The following is a 16,769-nucleotide window of genomic DNA, read 5'->3' as shown; positions in this document are numbered from 1 at the left end:
GTGAAGGATTGTAGGCAAACCAAATCTCAGACTAAATCACACCAAATACAGAACTTACAGCTTGCAGGAGTAAAACCAACTTGTCACATTCAAAATGTTCTAATATTCAGTTTGAAATAGCATAAATTCATATAAACCTGTTTCTTTTTTCTAAATGTCCGTATCTATTAGGCAACGTCTTGGACGTGATTGACACATATGACAGACCCGGAGATGCCTATACAGAAAACAGCTATGCTCGAGCTGGAACATATGGAGGAAAGAGGATTCCCAAGGCTGGAGTCTGTGCAGCAGCAGGATATGGACGAGCTAAAGCTGAATACAGTATATTCAAGGCGGAAGCCAAAGGTCCCAACGCCACGGTTGGAGCTAAAATCAGTGTGGTTGAAGCCGGAGTAATGGCTCGGGCAGAAATAGCCAGCGTGTCGGCTAACGCCGGTCCAGTTCGTGTGAAAGTGGGATTTGGACTCGATACAGGTGCATCTATTGGTGTGAATGGGGTGGAGGCCAAATTCCTGGGAACTGGATTCTCAATTGGTCCAAAAAACAGTGTATCTGTTCTGGGTTCAGAAGTGTCTTGTACAGTCATGTAGTCACACAGATCTTAATTAAATGTGAACATTTTCATGTACAATTTTATACGGAACCACAAAAACAGAAACCTGAAAAAATAAAACCTTAAAAAAAAAAAAAAAGCAGAATTAGTGTTGTTGATGAGCTATAAATCCACATTATTAAACTTTAACAATATGGAAACATAAAATGTTTTTTTTTTTTATTCTTTTTTTTTTTTTACATTTTATAATCCTACAACTGTTGATTTTTGTTTTCATTTCAGAATAAATGTGTGTATGTGGTTATGCAGGTATGATATTGCTTTTCTCTGTACTGTCATTGCCATGTGTAGAACTGTTATAATGTCCACAGAACTTTCTAGAGACATCAATGTTTCCATTTATGCAAAACTGAAAAATAAAAACTTTTGAAGCGTTCTTTTGTGTAAATATTCTAGCAAATGTTTTTGTCTTTCCATGATATTGCATAAGATGGTGAACTGTGATTTTGTTTCAATCAATTCATTATTTCATCATTATGGCAAAAGATATAAAGAGGTAAAAAAGTTCAATAACCCTTGATAAGTGATTCTTCTGTGGTAAAATCCATGAACCATGAACTAATAGCCTAAATGGGGCAGACATTAGCAGTAAAAAAATGCACAAATAAACTAACACATCAATTATATAAGAATAAGTCTGTCTCAAGGAAATGTTTGGGGGTTCTTATAGAGAAAAAATTAATACAAATAGATGAATATAGAAAATTGAAGATGGAGACTGTAACTCTAGTCTAGTTGCTCAAAAGAGTATTGCTTATGACCAAGTAAGGGTCTGTAATGGAAAAAATTGATTTCCATTGATCTTCAACATATATTGCAACATAATGTGTCATGTCTACAGTGGTGGTCAAAATTGATGGCACCCCTGATAAATATGATAAAAAATGGCTGTAAAAAATAAATCTGCATTGTTTATCCTTTTGATCTTTCCTTAAAAAAATTCGCACAATTCTAACCTTTCATTGAAGTAAAAGAATTGAAATTGGGGGGTAAATCACGTCGGACATAATTGTTGGCACCCCTAGAATTTTTTATGAGAAAAATATCTCTGAAGTATATTCCCATTGATATTTACCTTTACATGCACTAACATTTGTATAGCATTTATGTACAAATAAAAAAGTTCCTGTGCAAAACTAAACTTGTAGTTAGGCGCTGGTTTGGTATAAAAAAGTCATTTTCATGCTGTGCAGGGCCCCACCACCCCTCTCGAATGAATGTAAATGGTACGACTCGCAGTTCAGGTGCTTCTGCTACGGACCCGCGGTGAATCAGTTGATGAGAGACAGGAGGAGCTGGAGTGAGCTGTGATAGGAACTAGGAAGACAGGGGAAGAGTCATGTTTTTCCTTAAGAAAGGAAAATAAGGGGCTCAAAAACGAAAAGAAAAGAAGATTAAAGAGAGAAAGGCTAATGAGGGCAAGCAGTTGCTCACTCAGTTTTTTTTAAAAGAAAGGTGAGCTCCAAATGCATCATCGAGCATTGACATTGTTTTAACATAAATATCTACTCCAGGTAGAATAGCATACATTTATGTTCGTACTCTGTTTGAATAATATACCAATACTTTATAGTATCACACAGGGATGCAAACAGCGCGCTTTTCGGCGCCTCGCGCTTTTTTCACGTCAGTTTGGGTGACAAAGTCATCTGAGGCCATTCCATAGCTTAATGTGAGGGACAGATGTCGTATTACATCATTAAAGTTTACGGAAACTCGTTTTCCCTCCTCTGCGGCTGTCAATCTCCATTCAGTAACAGCTAACTAACGTTATTCAAACAGCGCGCGCGCCTCTGCCGGTTACAGCAGGATGCACGGTAAAACTCTCTCCAATATGATATATTAACATTATAATGCTTGATCTGTAGAGAAAAGGCTGTGGATTTGCATAAAATGACTTTATTTTGTTGGAGTTTGTTGCTGTTTTTAAACGACTCGCTACCGTGTACCTGTTAGATCACAAACAGCACAAGGACTATGAATCGGCATCAAACGCACAATAACTGGAATTTAAAACTGAAGAAACAAATGATCAATAAACTGTTGGACGGATAAACACTAGGATTTGTGCGCTCGACATGTCTTCGCTTTGTGCCGTGAACTTTTAAATGCACACTTGCTGTGACTCCATGTCGCTTTGAGCACATCATTCTGCACCCGCGATGCGCATACGCGCTCTGTTTTGAAGCGTTTCATATTATCATGGTTTTGCGCACTGAAAGATTATTAAAAGCCTATATTTTTTTATACCTAGCCTGCTCAATGCATTTAAAATAAGCATAATTTAATTGTGTATTATTTCTGTGTAGTGTAGCGTAGGCTATATAAATACACTTCTAAATTCTTGACATTAATAAATATAAAATTGAGAAATGTATGATTGCCTAATTGAATTTTATACTAATAGCACTAATAGCAATTTGTTTTTATTAACGTGTAGATTTGATAAAATTACTGTGCAGATTTTTTCAAGAATTACTTTTTGCTGCTGATTTATAGGCCTACACTCAATAAGTTTAATAAAAATACATAATAATACATTTATGTAATATTTAAAGGTGTTAACCGTAATCTTACACTGCAAAAATCAGATGTTTACATGAAAACACTGTATATTTCCCTCCGTTGTCAAAATCTAACACCCGCAAAAACACAGATCGTTAGCGCCTATTTTTGCTATGCAAATTAGCTCGCGCACGCTCTTACATTAAGTACAGAATTGTTCTCAGTTTAATGCACATCTTAATGATTGAAAATAACTAATTTTAAAAACGTAATTCAAAGACTGAATGTCTAGTTTGGCGGTTAGTGTACCCTGTGATTCTATAGTCTGCATTTATTTTAAACAGACAAATAATCATCAATTAACTTGTACTTTTGACAATAAAACAAAAATATATTAATCAGAGTGTGGCTTATTTTGTTTACATTTTAAGTGTTTTTATGATAAAAATGCAATACCCCACCCATTGGTATCACTATGGTATTTGGTACGGGGGCCCAGCAAGATGGTTTGTACCCAGGGCCCAAAATTTGGTGCTACGCCCCTGTGTATATGTATGTATAGAAAACTGACTTCTAAGGGCCCCCCCCCCCTGCCTCGGGCCCTGGGAACTCGGTACCCTTTATCCCCCCAGTCCGACGCCCCTGCCTTTATTTAGCACACCAGGGTGACTAGGAACATGAAACTGTCCAGCTATGACTTCTTGTTTCACAGGAGTTTAAATATGAGGAAACACAAAGGCCAAACCCCCTTAATCATCCGTCACAATGAGTAAAACCACAGAATATAGTTCTGATGTGCAGCAAAAGATTGTTGAGCTTCACAAAATAGAAAGTGGCTGTAAGAAAATATCTAAAGAATTGAAAATCACCATTTTGACCATCAGGGCAATAATTAAGAAGTTATAATCAACTAAAGATGTTACGAATCTGCCAGGAAGAGGATGTGTCAGGGGCGGCTGGCCAATAGAGGGCGCTAGGGCGCCGCCCCCCCCCATGAGCCAGCCCACAGTTTATGAGCCACACTCATTAAAATAAATAAGTAAATACATACATAAATCATACATACAAATTGTCAGTATTTGTATGTTTAAGATATTAAATACACCCAGTATATGTGAAAAATATGATAGAAATTAAAAATGTCTGCTTTTTCAACACGTCTCCTCCACCTGCGTGCACGTCGATCAGCTCTGGGGCGCTAGAGAAATCGCCCCAGAGAGGCGGGTCTGTGGAGCAGCTTAGCCAATTGCTGATTTAAGATATACATGTTTGACATAAACTGTAGCCAATCAGAGAGCTCAAATCTAGTCAGCTATGGGCGCTTCTGTTAGCGCCCCAAGCTGCGCGTGCCCGCCCGCGCACGCGCTCATGCGCGCCTATCTCCATCAGACAGCTATCGGCCTGGCTAGCTGGATGCGGTCATGCTAATGCCTTGTTTTGCTTTCCGTGATTACTTTTTAAAACAACAGGGACAGATCCAACATGGACAGTTACCGAAGTGAGGGACCTTTCTGAGAAAGTAACTAAAATTTTTGAGTTAAATTTCAAATGCAAATGGAAAGTTTGTGCAGTTTGTTTGTTTTTGTGTATGCTTCAGTCTTGTAATATGGCATTAAATAATTACTGACTTTTTCACAGAGCACTGGTATCATGCAGTTTGTTTTAAATTGTGTTTGGGTGGTTAATACTAATAATTATTTGTAATATTATTATTATGTTTCGTTTTACAAAGATATATAAAGGCAGTGGTTCTCAAACTGGGTTTGTGGTGGTTCTCAAACCGTGAGGTGACAGAAGGGGGTGCGGGAACAAAATGCTGAATTTTGCCGTTCCTTTAATACTACCTCATCTTAAAATACGATTTAAACTGAGTATGCATTTCTCTCAGGTTAAATGCTGTAAATACATGGCATACGATCAAAGTACCTCATCTTTTGCGGTCAAAACAAAACTTAATGCATTTAAGCAGCGTGTCGGCTATATGACAGGTCTCGTGCAGATTGCTGCCTCGGCAAATCGCGCTATACTGCCGTTCTCGACAATGTACGTTACCTTTGTAAAAGTAGGGATTTAAGTTAGCACTTACTAGCATGAAGAACAAATATAGACACAGGCTGTGCATGGAGATCGATATAATTCAAACTCTCTTTGATACAAACACATACCCTGTGTGAGTTCCTGTGTTTAATGTTGATTACATTATATGAAGATCCACACGATTGCGAATGTGACATTGATTTTATACAACAGTTCAACAAACGAAATATTAAGTGATGTTCATTTTCAACACAGTTGTCAGTATTTTTACAATAAATGAATAGCGCCAATGAAAGCCACAGCAGAACTGCAGCACACAGCAGTGTTTGTGAACGAATCTTTAGAGTCAATGATTCAATGATTAATTCATAAATACAGCCACTTGCTTCGTTACTGAATGAATGACTCGATGACTCATCACATAGGCTACTGGCGGTTTTAATTTAATATTTAAAAGCATCTCTTCGTTTTTACCATCATTGCATATTTATCTATTTAACTTTTTTTATTTTTTTATTCAAAGCATTATTTATTTTATAAAGGTATTTGTAAAGGTAAAAATGCATTTGAAAAAATCGATTTAAGGGGGCAAATATTGTCCCTTACTGAAAAAGGTGTGACTGAAGAGTGGGGGTAAGCAGAAGGATATTAAAGCATGGGGTACAACCCTAAAAAGTTTGAGAACCACTGGGACTGGGTTAAGGAATAGAACAAAATAAACATCAAAGCACAATACACATACCAAGGGCAGAAAGTAGGCCTAATACTCCCATGGTTACCAGACTATTAAAAACGGCTGATTATGACAGCCCCACCTAAGATATTTTTCACCAGCCGCCACTGTGTGTCTATATTGTCTTAATGGACGGTGAGGAGGAAAGTTTGAGTGGCCAAAGACTCTCCAAGGATCACAGATGGAGAATTGCAGAGATTACTGGAGTCTTGGGGGTCAGAAAGCCTAAAAAAAAATGATCAAACAACCCCTACATCCCCACATGTTGTTTGGGAGGGTTTCAGGAAAAATCCTCCTCGCTCCTCCAAAAGTAAACTCCAGCATATTCAGTTGTCAGACACGACTGGATCTTCAAAAGGGACCGGATTCTATGGTCAGATGAAACGAAAAAAGGGGCTTTTTGGCAGCAAACCCAGCAGATGTGTTCGGTGCAAACAGGGATGAAGAGTACCCCATGCCTACGGTTAAATACACTGCTGGATCTTATATGTTGTGGGCCTATTTATTTGCTGGAGGTCCTGGACATCTTGTTCAGATATATGGTATTATGGATTCTAGCAAATCCAAACAGATAAAAAATCAAAACCTGACGGCCTCTGCTAGAAATCTTATAATGGGCCGTGGTTGGATCTTCCATCAGGACAACGGTCCAAAACAAACATCAAAATCAACACAAAAATGTGTAACTGAGCACAAAATGAAGCTTCTGCCATGACCGTCCCAGTTCCCTGACCTGATGAGTGGAGCGAACTGAAGAGAAGAAGCACCAACATGAACTTGAAGGATCTGGAGAGATTCTGTATGGAGGAACGGTCTCTGATCTCTGGTCAGGTGTTCTCCAAACTCATCAGGCATTATAGGAGAAGACTCAGATCTGTTATCTTGGCAAAAGGAGGTTGCAAAAAGTATTTAATAACAGGGTGCCAACAATTATGGCCAGCGTGTTTTGGAGAAAAACATTTATTTCATAATGTGATTTACCCCCCACTTTCAGTTCTTTTACTTCAATGAAAGGTTACATTTTTGTGAATTTTTTGAATGAAAGATCAAAAGGATAAACAATGCAGATTTATTTTTTACAGCCATTTTTTATATTTATCAGGGGTGCCATCAATTTTGACCACCACTGTATATTGTGGAATGTGAATAGGATACATGTATGTTTGTGCACCTGGCGTAAGCAAGACACACACAGTAAGGCAAATGGTTAAGAACCTTTAACTCTTTGGGTATGGAAGATAATTTAGCCAAGGGGGGTTAGAGGGGTCATTCTATTCTAAATCAGCTAGATGTGGCCATGCTGGGTGAGAGGAAAACTACAGAGAAAAGACCTTGAAGAAGGAGTATAAGAAGGGAGTTTCCTGGGCTGGGTGTCAGGTCTTGCTCACGTCACGGGGTAGCTGCTGTTATTTTGTGACTAAGCCTCATGGAAGACAATAAATATCTTTTAAAATACAATTTGATTCTTGGTGTCTCTTATGCAGTGATGATGATTGTTTAATGATTGTTTTTTTGCCACAACAGGTCACAATTGCTTACTTATTTTTTTAAGGTTTATTATTTGAAGATATATTTTATATTTAGAATTTATATCACACCAGATATTTACAATAGATAGTTTTAAATGTTACATTTACAATGTTTAGATTTATATGTACATTTAAATGTTCCACTAATGGCTGACAAGTGCCTCAAAAACATCCCCAACCTTGTAAATAATAATATTAATAATAGCGGCCTTTGCACTTTCAGTGTTTGGGCCCAAATGATATAGCAGCAAAAAAGGCCTCTCTCTGCTCATGAGACACTGGATATCTGACATCAGAAATATCTGAAACTGAACTTCAGTCATTCCAAAATAAAAGTCACAGCAGAGCAGCGTCGACTCTCTGCGTCATTTGAAAAGAAAGAGTTAATCAAAAATTGAATTTGGTGTCATAATTTCTTAACGTCATGTCGCCCCATGCCATATGCTCATAGTTTATATAAATATTAAACATAGACAACAGTCTTTCTGAAATCTCAACTATTTCTGTATTATTAGCCAGATAAATTACAAATATGTTAAATCACTAAAATACAGACAAAAAGATTCAAGGCTATGAGACAATTAATTTGCCAAACTTTTTGACAAAACTGAATTGCTGTTACTCGAAGAGAAATACAGGCTTTTAAAGGAGTCATAACCTAGTATTACATTGGATACCTACTGCTGTATTATAGTCTTTCAGGCCCTTCTAAAAAAGAAAAGTGGAAAAAAAATAAACACAGACCTACTTTTACCCTTATTTCTGAAGGCATTATTGTCTCGCGAGATCAATGCGATGTTTTGGCTGTCGTGGACGCTCTATATGGCTCTGCACACCAGTTGAAAGGGTTGTTGGGACAGCGTCATTAAAAATGAATTTCATCCACTGGTCCCTGATAGTTTCGTCCGATTTTGGGAGATAAAACACATTTACATGTTTTTTATGGCAATCAACCACAGAGCAAGTCCGGTGTGCACTCGGTTTCTCCATCTTTCTCGACTGAACTGAGGGGAAGGCTTCCTGCTGCGGTGTCCATATATGGTATATCCTACTACCTCATGACGTCAAGAGGGAGCTGAAATCAAAATCTCGTATTTGAGTGCGCGTGCACGCGCGCTGGTTTATTTACCCTGAGGTAAACAAACGCTTCACTTTTAAATATCGGCTTCCCGGCCAGTGTATAATCGTTAGTCGATCATAACATACATTGATTCTCGTGGAAAAGTGAAAATTGCAGGTTATGACTCCTTTAAGTAAAGTTGAAAATGACAGCTTATGAAATGCTTCAAAATTATTTTAAAATACTGATAGTGATGCGTATTATTAACACACCACAAAGTATATGAGGCACACATTAATAAAGCATGACAACATTCCACCATTAGGAAACATCTCCATCATAATTCTCAGGCACAGTGGTCTGACAGCATTCGTTTGGGGATGTAGTCGTTTCCTGGCACTGCAAGGACAGTGAAGGAGCACGTCATGTTCTGGGAAAAACAAGAAATATATATATAGTATATTTAGATATTCACATTTCAATCAAAATGCATGCAAAAATGATTATACATTTGTTCACATAATTTCAATTACACATTCAATTACATGCAAAATTATTGCATTGTAATGAATTATTGCTTTCCATGACTGCTTTGCATTACATTACATTATTGCATTGCCCAAAATGCAAATAGTACACATTAACATTTACAAAACTGGGTTCAAACTGCATATGCCTCAAATATGTGCATAACCAGAACATTTTACATTTCTGTAGTAGTGCTCTTCACTTGTCCCAAAAAAAGATTCTATATTTATTAAAATTCACCACAAAACACAAGAAAATACAAACTGTGAACTCTGATTAGATGTAATGTCTCACCTCAGCGTTAGCCTGTAAAGCACAGTGTGTCAGATTCACACTCGCCTGATTCTCACACACAGTCTCTTCAGCCTGGACCTGTAACGTGTGTTTAACCCGTGCAGGAGGAAACAGCTGCAACAAACACACACACTATTAGCAAATCCATCAGAGTACAGCAGATGTGCGTCACGTGATGAACACGACACTTACCTGAGTCGTGTCTGATATGATGTCCACCACTTTAAACGCGTACGGGTAGCTGCTCATGCGATTGTGGAAGTTCATGGCAAAGTTTGCCACACTGATCACATCACTGTTGTAATTTTCTATCATGCCTTCCCCTGAAACAATAAGAGCTGAGAAAACGGATGCAAAGAGGATCAGAATGCAAACCATCCTGGCAGGATCCGAATCTGTGGGAACAAAAGAAGTCAAAATCATCTAGGTGTGTCTCAGTATGATGGTGCAACATTAATAGTCATAAAACACAGACGGTTTAACACACCTCTATTTATTCGTCAGTGAAAAGCTTCTCGTGTTTCTGCATTCTGCTGATGAGAGACGCTCATGCTTGAGTTCATTTCGCTGACTCAAACACTAGAAGAGATGCAAAGCTTTTCCATCGCAGAAATCCAGTTCATATTCTGTTCTTCACTGCAGCTGATGATGCGGTGGAGCGTCACGTCATCAGCAGGTCACATGACCAGCCCAGGACCCGAAAGAGCAGCGGTCTAGCAGAGCTCCTGCTGAAAAACACTCAAGGAACGATTCTTGCTGGAACAAAACAGCTTTATGCTGGTTTTCATGGTGTAAACTGGTTTCAGAGTGCCCAAAACTATCAAACCAAACCAGTCTGACCAGTATAATCCGGCCAGTTGCTCGTATTTAGCACAAATAAACACATGCAAACCACTTTAGTTTAAACAGTATTAAAGTTTATATTTGATAGAAATGCAAATTATACCTTCTACAGTATAATCCACCATTTAAAGGTGAACTAAGTAACTTTTTTTACCTTAACTGAACAGCTTCGGAGTCATTGGAATGGTTATATGACTTATTTCGGGTTGAATGGTGGTGGTTTCGCACCCCCCTGGTGCCCGTGAGCGGAAAAGCCGCACTTTGAAACTTTGGACAGCCGCCGCGTCAGGATGTATCGCGTGATATCAGGTCTCGCGATGTAAACAAATATTTTTTTTTGAGTTTTTTGAGTTTTTTTTTTTTTTTGAGTTTTTTTTTTTATTGACATATTTGTAGAACATTAACAAAAAGGCATACGTAGTTTCAGATTTTACAAACAAACCTAAGCGTACATACAAATATTGCATCACAATATGTAAACATTCCCCTCAGTAGGCTAAGTAAATTGAAGCCAAGGATAAACAAAAAAAATAATAAACAAAAATAATAATAATACAATAAAAAGACGAACAAATAAATATATAAAGTAGGGGAGTAGGACATTATTCAATTTATAAAACCAAAATCTTCCAATAAGGAGTACAAATACACTGCTTTAGGACTTTTCATCCTTCTCACGGTCTCCAAATATACTCTAAATTCCTCCTTAAAAACCAATAATCTTGGAGGAATTTAGAAAAATTTACATTTATGTAACGTTATATACAATTTCAACATAAGCAACACATTATTAGTTACAAAAGATACCTTTTTATCCTTTATTAATAGTCCAAACTTAACAAATTCCCATGACAGTATCGCGATGTAAACAATTGCTTTACGGCCAAAAGAAATCTGCTAAAATGCTGTCATTATTGCGCTCCCTCACGCTGTTCGAACCCGAATGAAGAAGACGTTTTAAAGAATGTCCCATCTGCTAGGATGTCGTTGATCTACTAGCCTCTGGGCCCGGTTTTTCAAAAGGTTTAATCCGGATAAAATTGATCCAGATTTAGTAATCCTTTTTTTTGCGATCCGTGATCACGTAATCCATCTTACTTTTGAGCCAGTTTTTCAAAGCAACATCGGATTGGATCAATCTGATCCGGATAGGAACTTTTCAGGATCACCAAATCCTGTTTACTAGAGCCTTAAATGGAACCAACAGTGTCGCCTACTGGCTTAGCAAAGAACAACAGTTGGCAAAATACCGGTGGCCACAAATAACCATTGTTTATTTAAATTTTAAGAAACAGAAACACTGTAATAAACAGAAACATTTTACTTACCTTATTTTGTTATAATGTTAAATTGCAGATTTTGTTGTTTTACCATATCTCATTAGATGTGACATGCTTCATATATGCTTCAAATATGAAGAAATGTATATATCATCAGTAAACATTGATTTTGTGATCATTCACTTAAAAAAAAAAAACCTCTCTGGTTTTATTTAGTTCGAAAAATCACAACTGAATCCACCCTTCTGATGGGATCAGGATAATCCTGTTTTTTTGGATCAAATAGATCCCAAACCGAGTTCAAAGTTCTGAAAAACCCAAAGGGCATGTTTGATCCAGATCAAATTTAAGATCGGATTACATGATCTGATCTTAGTTCAGAATCCCTCTTTTGCTTTTGAAAAACCCATTTCCAAGATTTGATCCAATCCGTGATCCGAAATCCCACTGGATTACTTTTGAAAAACTGGGCCCTGGTGTCCGAGAATCGCCAACGAGTTTTTACGACAGTGTTGTCAAATATCTATTCCGAAGCTGTGGGGGAGCTCTAGAGAGAAACCTGCGAGCAAAACGCGAGAATACAGCGAAGAAATCTTTGCAAACCGAAAGTTCAGGTAATGTCATTTTACAAATCCAGACATTTATGATTTTCCACTTTAATGAAACAAAAGCAAACTACTGTAATCTGTGAGTCTGAAACGCGCAGCTGCTGAGACTTTTAAAACACGCCAAAGGATGATCGTTCTCAGGACAGAGGAACTCACACAGGCTGAGAGCGTTTTAAAGCAGTTTTTCCCCGAGTCCATCAAGGTGTGGAGATTCTAGAAAGTTTTAAGAAAGTATTTTGCTTCATACTGAAATCAGATTCCCACAATGCTTTTAGTTTCACTTCTTCAATAGCAGCGGCTGTTGTTAATAATGCCTTGTTTTCCAGGTTTATGGCTGTATATTCAACATAAACAGAGGGAAACCTCACAATCTGCAGGTTATTGCAGACCAGTGGCCAGATTTCACTGTCATTCTTTGCAAACCGAAAGTTCAGGTAATATCATTTGACAAATCCAGACATTTATGATTTTCCACTTGAATGAAACCAAAGCAAATGTAAAAACATTCCTGTTGCTTGCAGGGCACAAATGATCGGGAAGGAGATTTCAACATATACAGCATCTACTCAAAGAGCAAAGCCGGCCTGAGGAACTTTCTGGACACACCTGGTGTGATCAATAAGGACTCATTCACATTACTGGCAGGTACACACACACTATTCGCTGAGTAAACTCCTGGGCCCGTATTCATAAAGAATCTTAATGCAAAGAGTAGCTCCTAGTGACAAAATTCTAAGAAACTTCTTAGAAATGTGGGCGTTTACTCTTAAAATTAAAGAAAAACTCCTAGTAAAGAAAAAAGTAATTCAGAAAGCATCTTAACCCTTAAAAGAGGTCTTAAGGTAAAAATTGTTAGGAGCACGGACGAGGACTTTTAAGAGGCTTAAGAGTTTCTTTAGCAGAGAAGAACATGGCAGAAAGATGAAGAGGGAGAAGAAATGTGTTGCAGACAATGGATGACAGTGAGTTAATAAGACGCTATAGATTAGATCGTGCAGAGATCGTGTTTGTGACTGATCTTTTTAGAGACACGCTAACATCTCAGACACAGCGCAGAAATGCCATAGCGCCTGAAATGAAAGTAATCACTACATTACGATATTTGGCAACTGGGAAAATTCCATGTTTGATACATTAAAACCAACATTCAAACCACCACTTAAATAGACATGCCAGCAATCAGTGTAACTGGAAAGAGTGGAACAATTTGTATCATTCTAAGCAATCAAATACCTTATAGGAAATCAACAGCATGGTAAATAAAAAAAGGATTTATATACACATATATAATGTGTGTGTGTGTGTGTGTGTGTGTGTGTGTGTGTGTGTGTGTGTGTGTGTGTGTGTGTGTGTGTGTGTGTGTGAGAGAACGATCAAATAGGAAAAATTACGCATGTAAGTTCAAAGTGAAGGCTTAGAATAGACCCTATACTTAAAATCACTTTTTTTTTCCTTCTTGGACAACCAACCAATCACAGTCTTCAAAAGATTGTGTCATACATAGCAACGGGGTCAACCCCGCCTCCTCACTAAGATAAAAGTTTTTGTATTTTCCTTACTCAGAGTTGCTCTCAGATCGGTCCCGAATCGCTCTTAAAGGGTTAGTTCACCCAAAAATTAAAATTCTGTCAGTAATTACTCACCCTCATGTTGTTCCAACCGCGTAAGACCTTCGTTCATCTTCGGAACACAAATTAAGATATTTTTGATGAAATCTGAGCCATGTTTCACTCCTCCATAGGCTTCCAGTGTGACCGAAACTTGCTGGCCCAGAAAAGTTATTAAAGAGATCGTTAATATAGTCCAAGTGACTCCAGTGGCTCAATCTTAAGTATATCAAGCGACGAGAATACTTTTTGTGCGCAAAAACAAACAAAAATAACGACTTTATTCCACTATTCATTTCCTTCTCTCTGGATGTCTAGTTGGTTTGCGTAGTGTTTTTGCGCAGCGCGTCTGTGTTACACGTCACCACGTAGGCCCACTATTGGCCGACGCCGGTCATGTGTGTGTTGCGTGATGACGTGCAACACAGATGCGCAGCGCAAACACACTACGAGGCCCAGAGAGAAGGAAATGAAAAGTGGAATAAAGTCGTTATTTTTGTTTGTTTTTGCGCACAAAAAGTATTCTCGTCGCTTGATATACTTAATGTAGTGCCACTGTAGTTACTTGGACTATTTTAACGATGTTTTAATAACTATTCTGGGCCGGTGAGTTTCGGTCACACTGGAAGCCTATGGAGGAGTCAAAATTCTGTCAGATTTCATCAAAAATATCTTAATTTGTGTTCCGAAGATGAACAAAAGACTTACATGGTTGGAACAACATGAGGGTGAGTAATTACTGACAGAATTTTCATTTTTGGGTGAACTAACCCTTTAAGCTAAGACTCCTACGTAAAAGTTTTTAAGCTAAATTAAGAGTTTTCTCAGAGGATTCTTAGAATCTTTATGAATACGGGCCCAGTAGTTGACTGTGGTTAAATGAAACATGCACTAACCTGTTGTTTGATAAAGGGCTAGACATCCGGCATTCAGAAGCGGCTCAGGAGTTTGCGGATCAACATGGACTTCCTTGGAAAGTTCAAGTAGTGATGAATGTGTTAATGTTGCAGGACGCAGAGCAGCTGCAGTTTAGAGACAGGTACATCACCATCAAATCATCCTCTTTATCAACACAGGCTGATGCTTAATCACACAAAACATGTTCATACACACACTGAAGAAATATTATATATCAGCTGTTATAATATTTCCATTTATTTTATATTTTGTATGGAGGCTTGTTTCTTATGGAAGCCCATTTCTGCCACATAAGAAATGTGTACAGTCAAAATTATGGCATATACTGAATCATAATTATGACATACAAAGTAAAAATTGAGATTATGACTGTCATAATTATGACTTAAGTCATAATTACGATTTATGTCATATTTTCACTTATGTCAATTTAAACTTTTCATCTCATAATTTCATGAGATGAAAATGTAAATTATGAAAATATTATTAATTAATGACTTGATATGTTAATTTCGATTTTCTTCTCATAAATACGACTTAATGTCATAGTTTCTATGTCAATTTCAACTTTTCATATAATCATGACTGTCATCATTAATGTCATTTTGACTTTTTATGTCATAATTATGACTTTTTATCTCACATATATGATTTAATAATTTTGCAATTTTTCCAGGGTTTCTCTAAATGAAGTTTAGCACATTTTGTTGTTTCCAATAAAATGGGAACATTTGCAAATTGGAAGTGGGAACGTTGGAAATGGGAACATTAGAAATGGGAAAGGGGGGCGTTAGACATGGGAACTTTGGAAATGGGAAATGGGAACATTTTCAAAACCTTGTTCTTGCACAGAGTTGTCTTAAATTTCCCTTGATTTAATATTTGGCATTTTCTCATTTCTCTTCAGTGATGTGAGTTCGGCTGGAGTCAGGTTTCTTCCGCTCAGCGCAGCTCACGCTCATCTGGTGAACAACACATGGAAGTATGGCGGAGACCGTAACAGCTATAACTCAGTGCTGAACTACATCTCCCATAATCCTTCACTGTGTGTGATGGAGGAGGGCGGCACTGAGCCCGTGTCTTGGCTCCTCGTGTACCAGCACGCTGCTCTTGGTTTACTCCATACGTTACCACAACACAGAGGTAAAAGCTACGGCAAGATACTGGTGTGTAAGATGGCCAGAACGCTCCTGGAGCGAGGACACCCTGTGTATTGCTTCGTGGAAGAGGAGAACAACACTTCCTTCAAGCTCTTCACATCGCTGGGGTTCCAGCGCTCACCGAATTACAGGGCTGTGTGGTTTGAGATCAATAATCGACAGGTCAAGAAATAGAAATAGAAATCAATACAAATTCACTTGAAATGTCACTCAGAAGTTTTTAATCACTTCAATATTTGTAATATTTTATCATTTATATGCATATTTCTAGCATACAAAAATATATATATATGTAAATATAAATCCATGGTTGGAACAACATGGATAATATTGTTTCATCTCGCATACTCAATCCATGCACAGCTAGTAGTTTTTCAGCTGTTTTTAATGTCTCTCCTTTTTTTTCATTGATCGAGTCACACTCTCTCTGTATGGGTTTAGAAGAGTTGGTCGATCAGTTTAACTCTTCTTGTTTAGAGATTTTAGATGTTGTGGCTCCTGTCAAAGTCAGGGGGAAAAAAGTTAAATCGCAGCCCTGGTTAAACAGTACTACCCGTGCTCTTAGGCAGGAGTGTAGGAGAGCTGAACGCAAATGGGTTAAAGATAAATTACAAGTCTCTTATGAGATTTTGAAGAACCATTTGAACGAGTATCAAAGAGCTGTTAAATTGGCTAGATCAAATTATTTCTCTGTCATCATTTCCAGAAACTGTAATAATTCTAGAGTACTTTTCTCTACTGTAAATTCTGTTCTTCACCCTACTGTTACTCCTTCACTCACTCCTTCTGCTGACATGTGTGAAGAGCTCTTAAACTTTTTTATTGGTAAGGTTGATGGAATTAGATCTCAGATTTCATCTGTTGGCAATAATTGTATTGCTTCTGTTGACCTTCCGAACCAATTAACCAGTTTTATGCCTGTTTCTTTGCAGCAGCTTAATGATATTACTGCTCATATGAAGCCCACCAGGTCTCCTGGTGATGTGCTCCCTTCTTCTCTGTTTAAGAAAGTACTTGATTCAATTGGCCCAAGTATTCTGTTTATTATGAA

At 37.7% G+C, this 16,769-nt stretch overlaps 2 protein-coding genes across 2 annotated transcripts; one reads left to right on the top strand and one right to left on the bottom strand.

Moving 5' to 3' along the window:
• Nucleotides 1-7,907: 7,907 nt before the first annotated feature.
• LOC311282254 (cystatin-2) lies at nucleotides 7,908-10,392 on the bottom strand. The gene is made up of 5 exons (XM_084395892.1): nucleotides 10,300-10,392; nucleotides 9,790-10,058; nucleotides 9,495-9,697; nucleotides 9,303-9,416; nucleotides 7,908-8,910 (listed from the first exon to the last, which is right to left on the bottom strand). The coding sequence occupies exons 3-5, from the start codon at nucleotides 9,678-9,680 to the stop codon at nucleotides 8,827-8,829; spliced, it is 384 nt and encodes a 127-aa protein (XP_084252018.1). The 5' UTR covers nucleotides 9,681-9,697; nucleotides 9,790-10,058; nucleotides 10,300-10,392; the 3' UTR covers nucleotides 7,908-8,826.
• A 1,612-nt stretch (nucleotides 10,393-12,004) lies between these two features.
• Nucleotides 12,005-15,999, top strand: LOC311282455 (glycine N-acyltransferase-like protein 3). Its single transcript, XM_084396252.1, has 6 exons — nucleotides 12,005-12,039; nucleotides 12,132-12,235; nucleotides 12,360-12,467; nucleotides 12,555-12,678; nucleotides 14,553-14,679; nucleotides 15,466-15,999. The coding sequence occupies exons 2-6, from the start codon at nucleotides 12,161-12,163 to the stop codon at nucleotides 15,890-15,892; spliced, it is 861 nt and encodes a 286-aa protein (XP_084252378.1). The 5' UTR covers nucleotides 12,005-12,039; nucleotides 12,132-12,160; the 3' UTR covers nucleotides 15,893-15,999.
• Nucleotides 16,000-16,769: the final 770 nt, after the last annotated feature.

Source organism: Rutilus rutilus, assembly GCF_951802725.1.
Source record: "Rutilus rutilus genome assembly, chromosome: 22".
Classification (NCBI taxonomy): Eukaryota; Metazoa; Chordata; class Actinopteri; order Cypriniformes; family Leuciscidae; genus Rutilus; species Rutilus rutilus.
The sequence above is the reverse complement of the archived record's forward strand: the minus strand, read 5'-3'. Positions and strand labels throughout refer to the sequence as shown.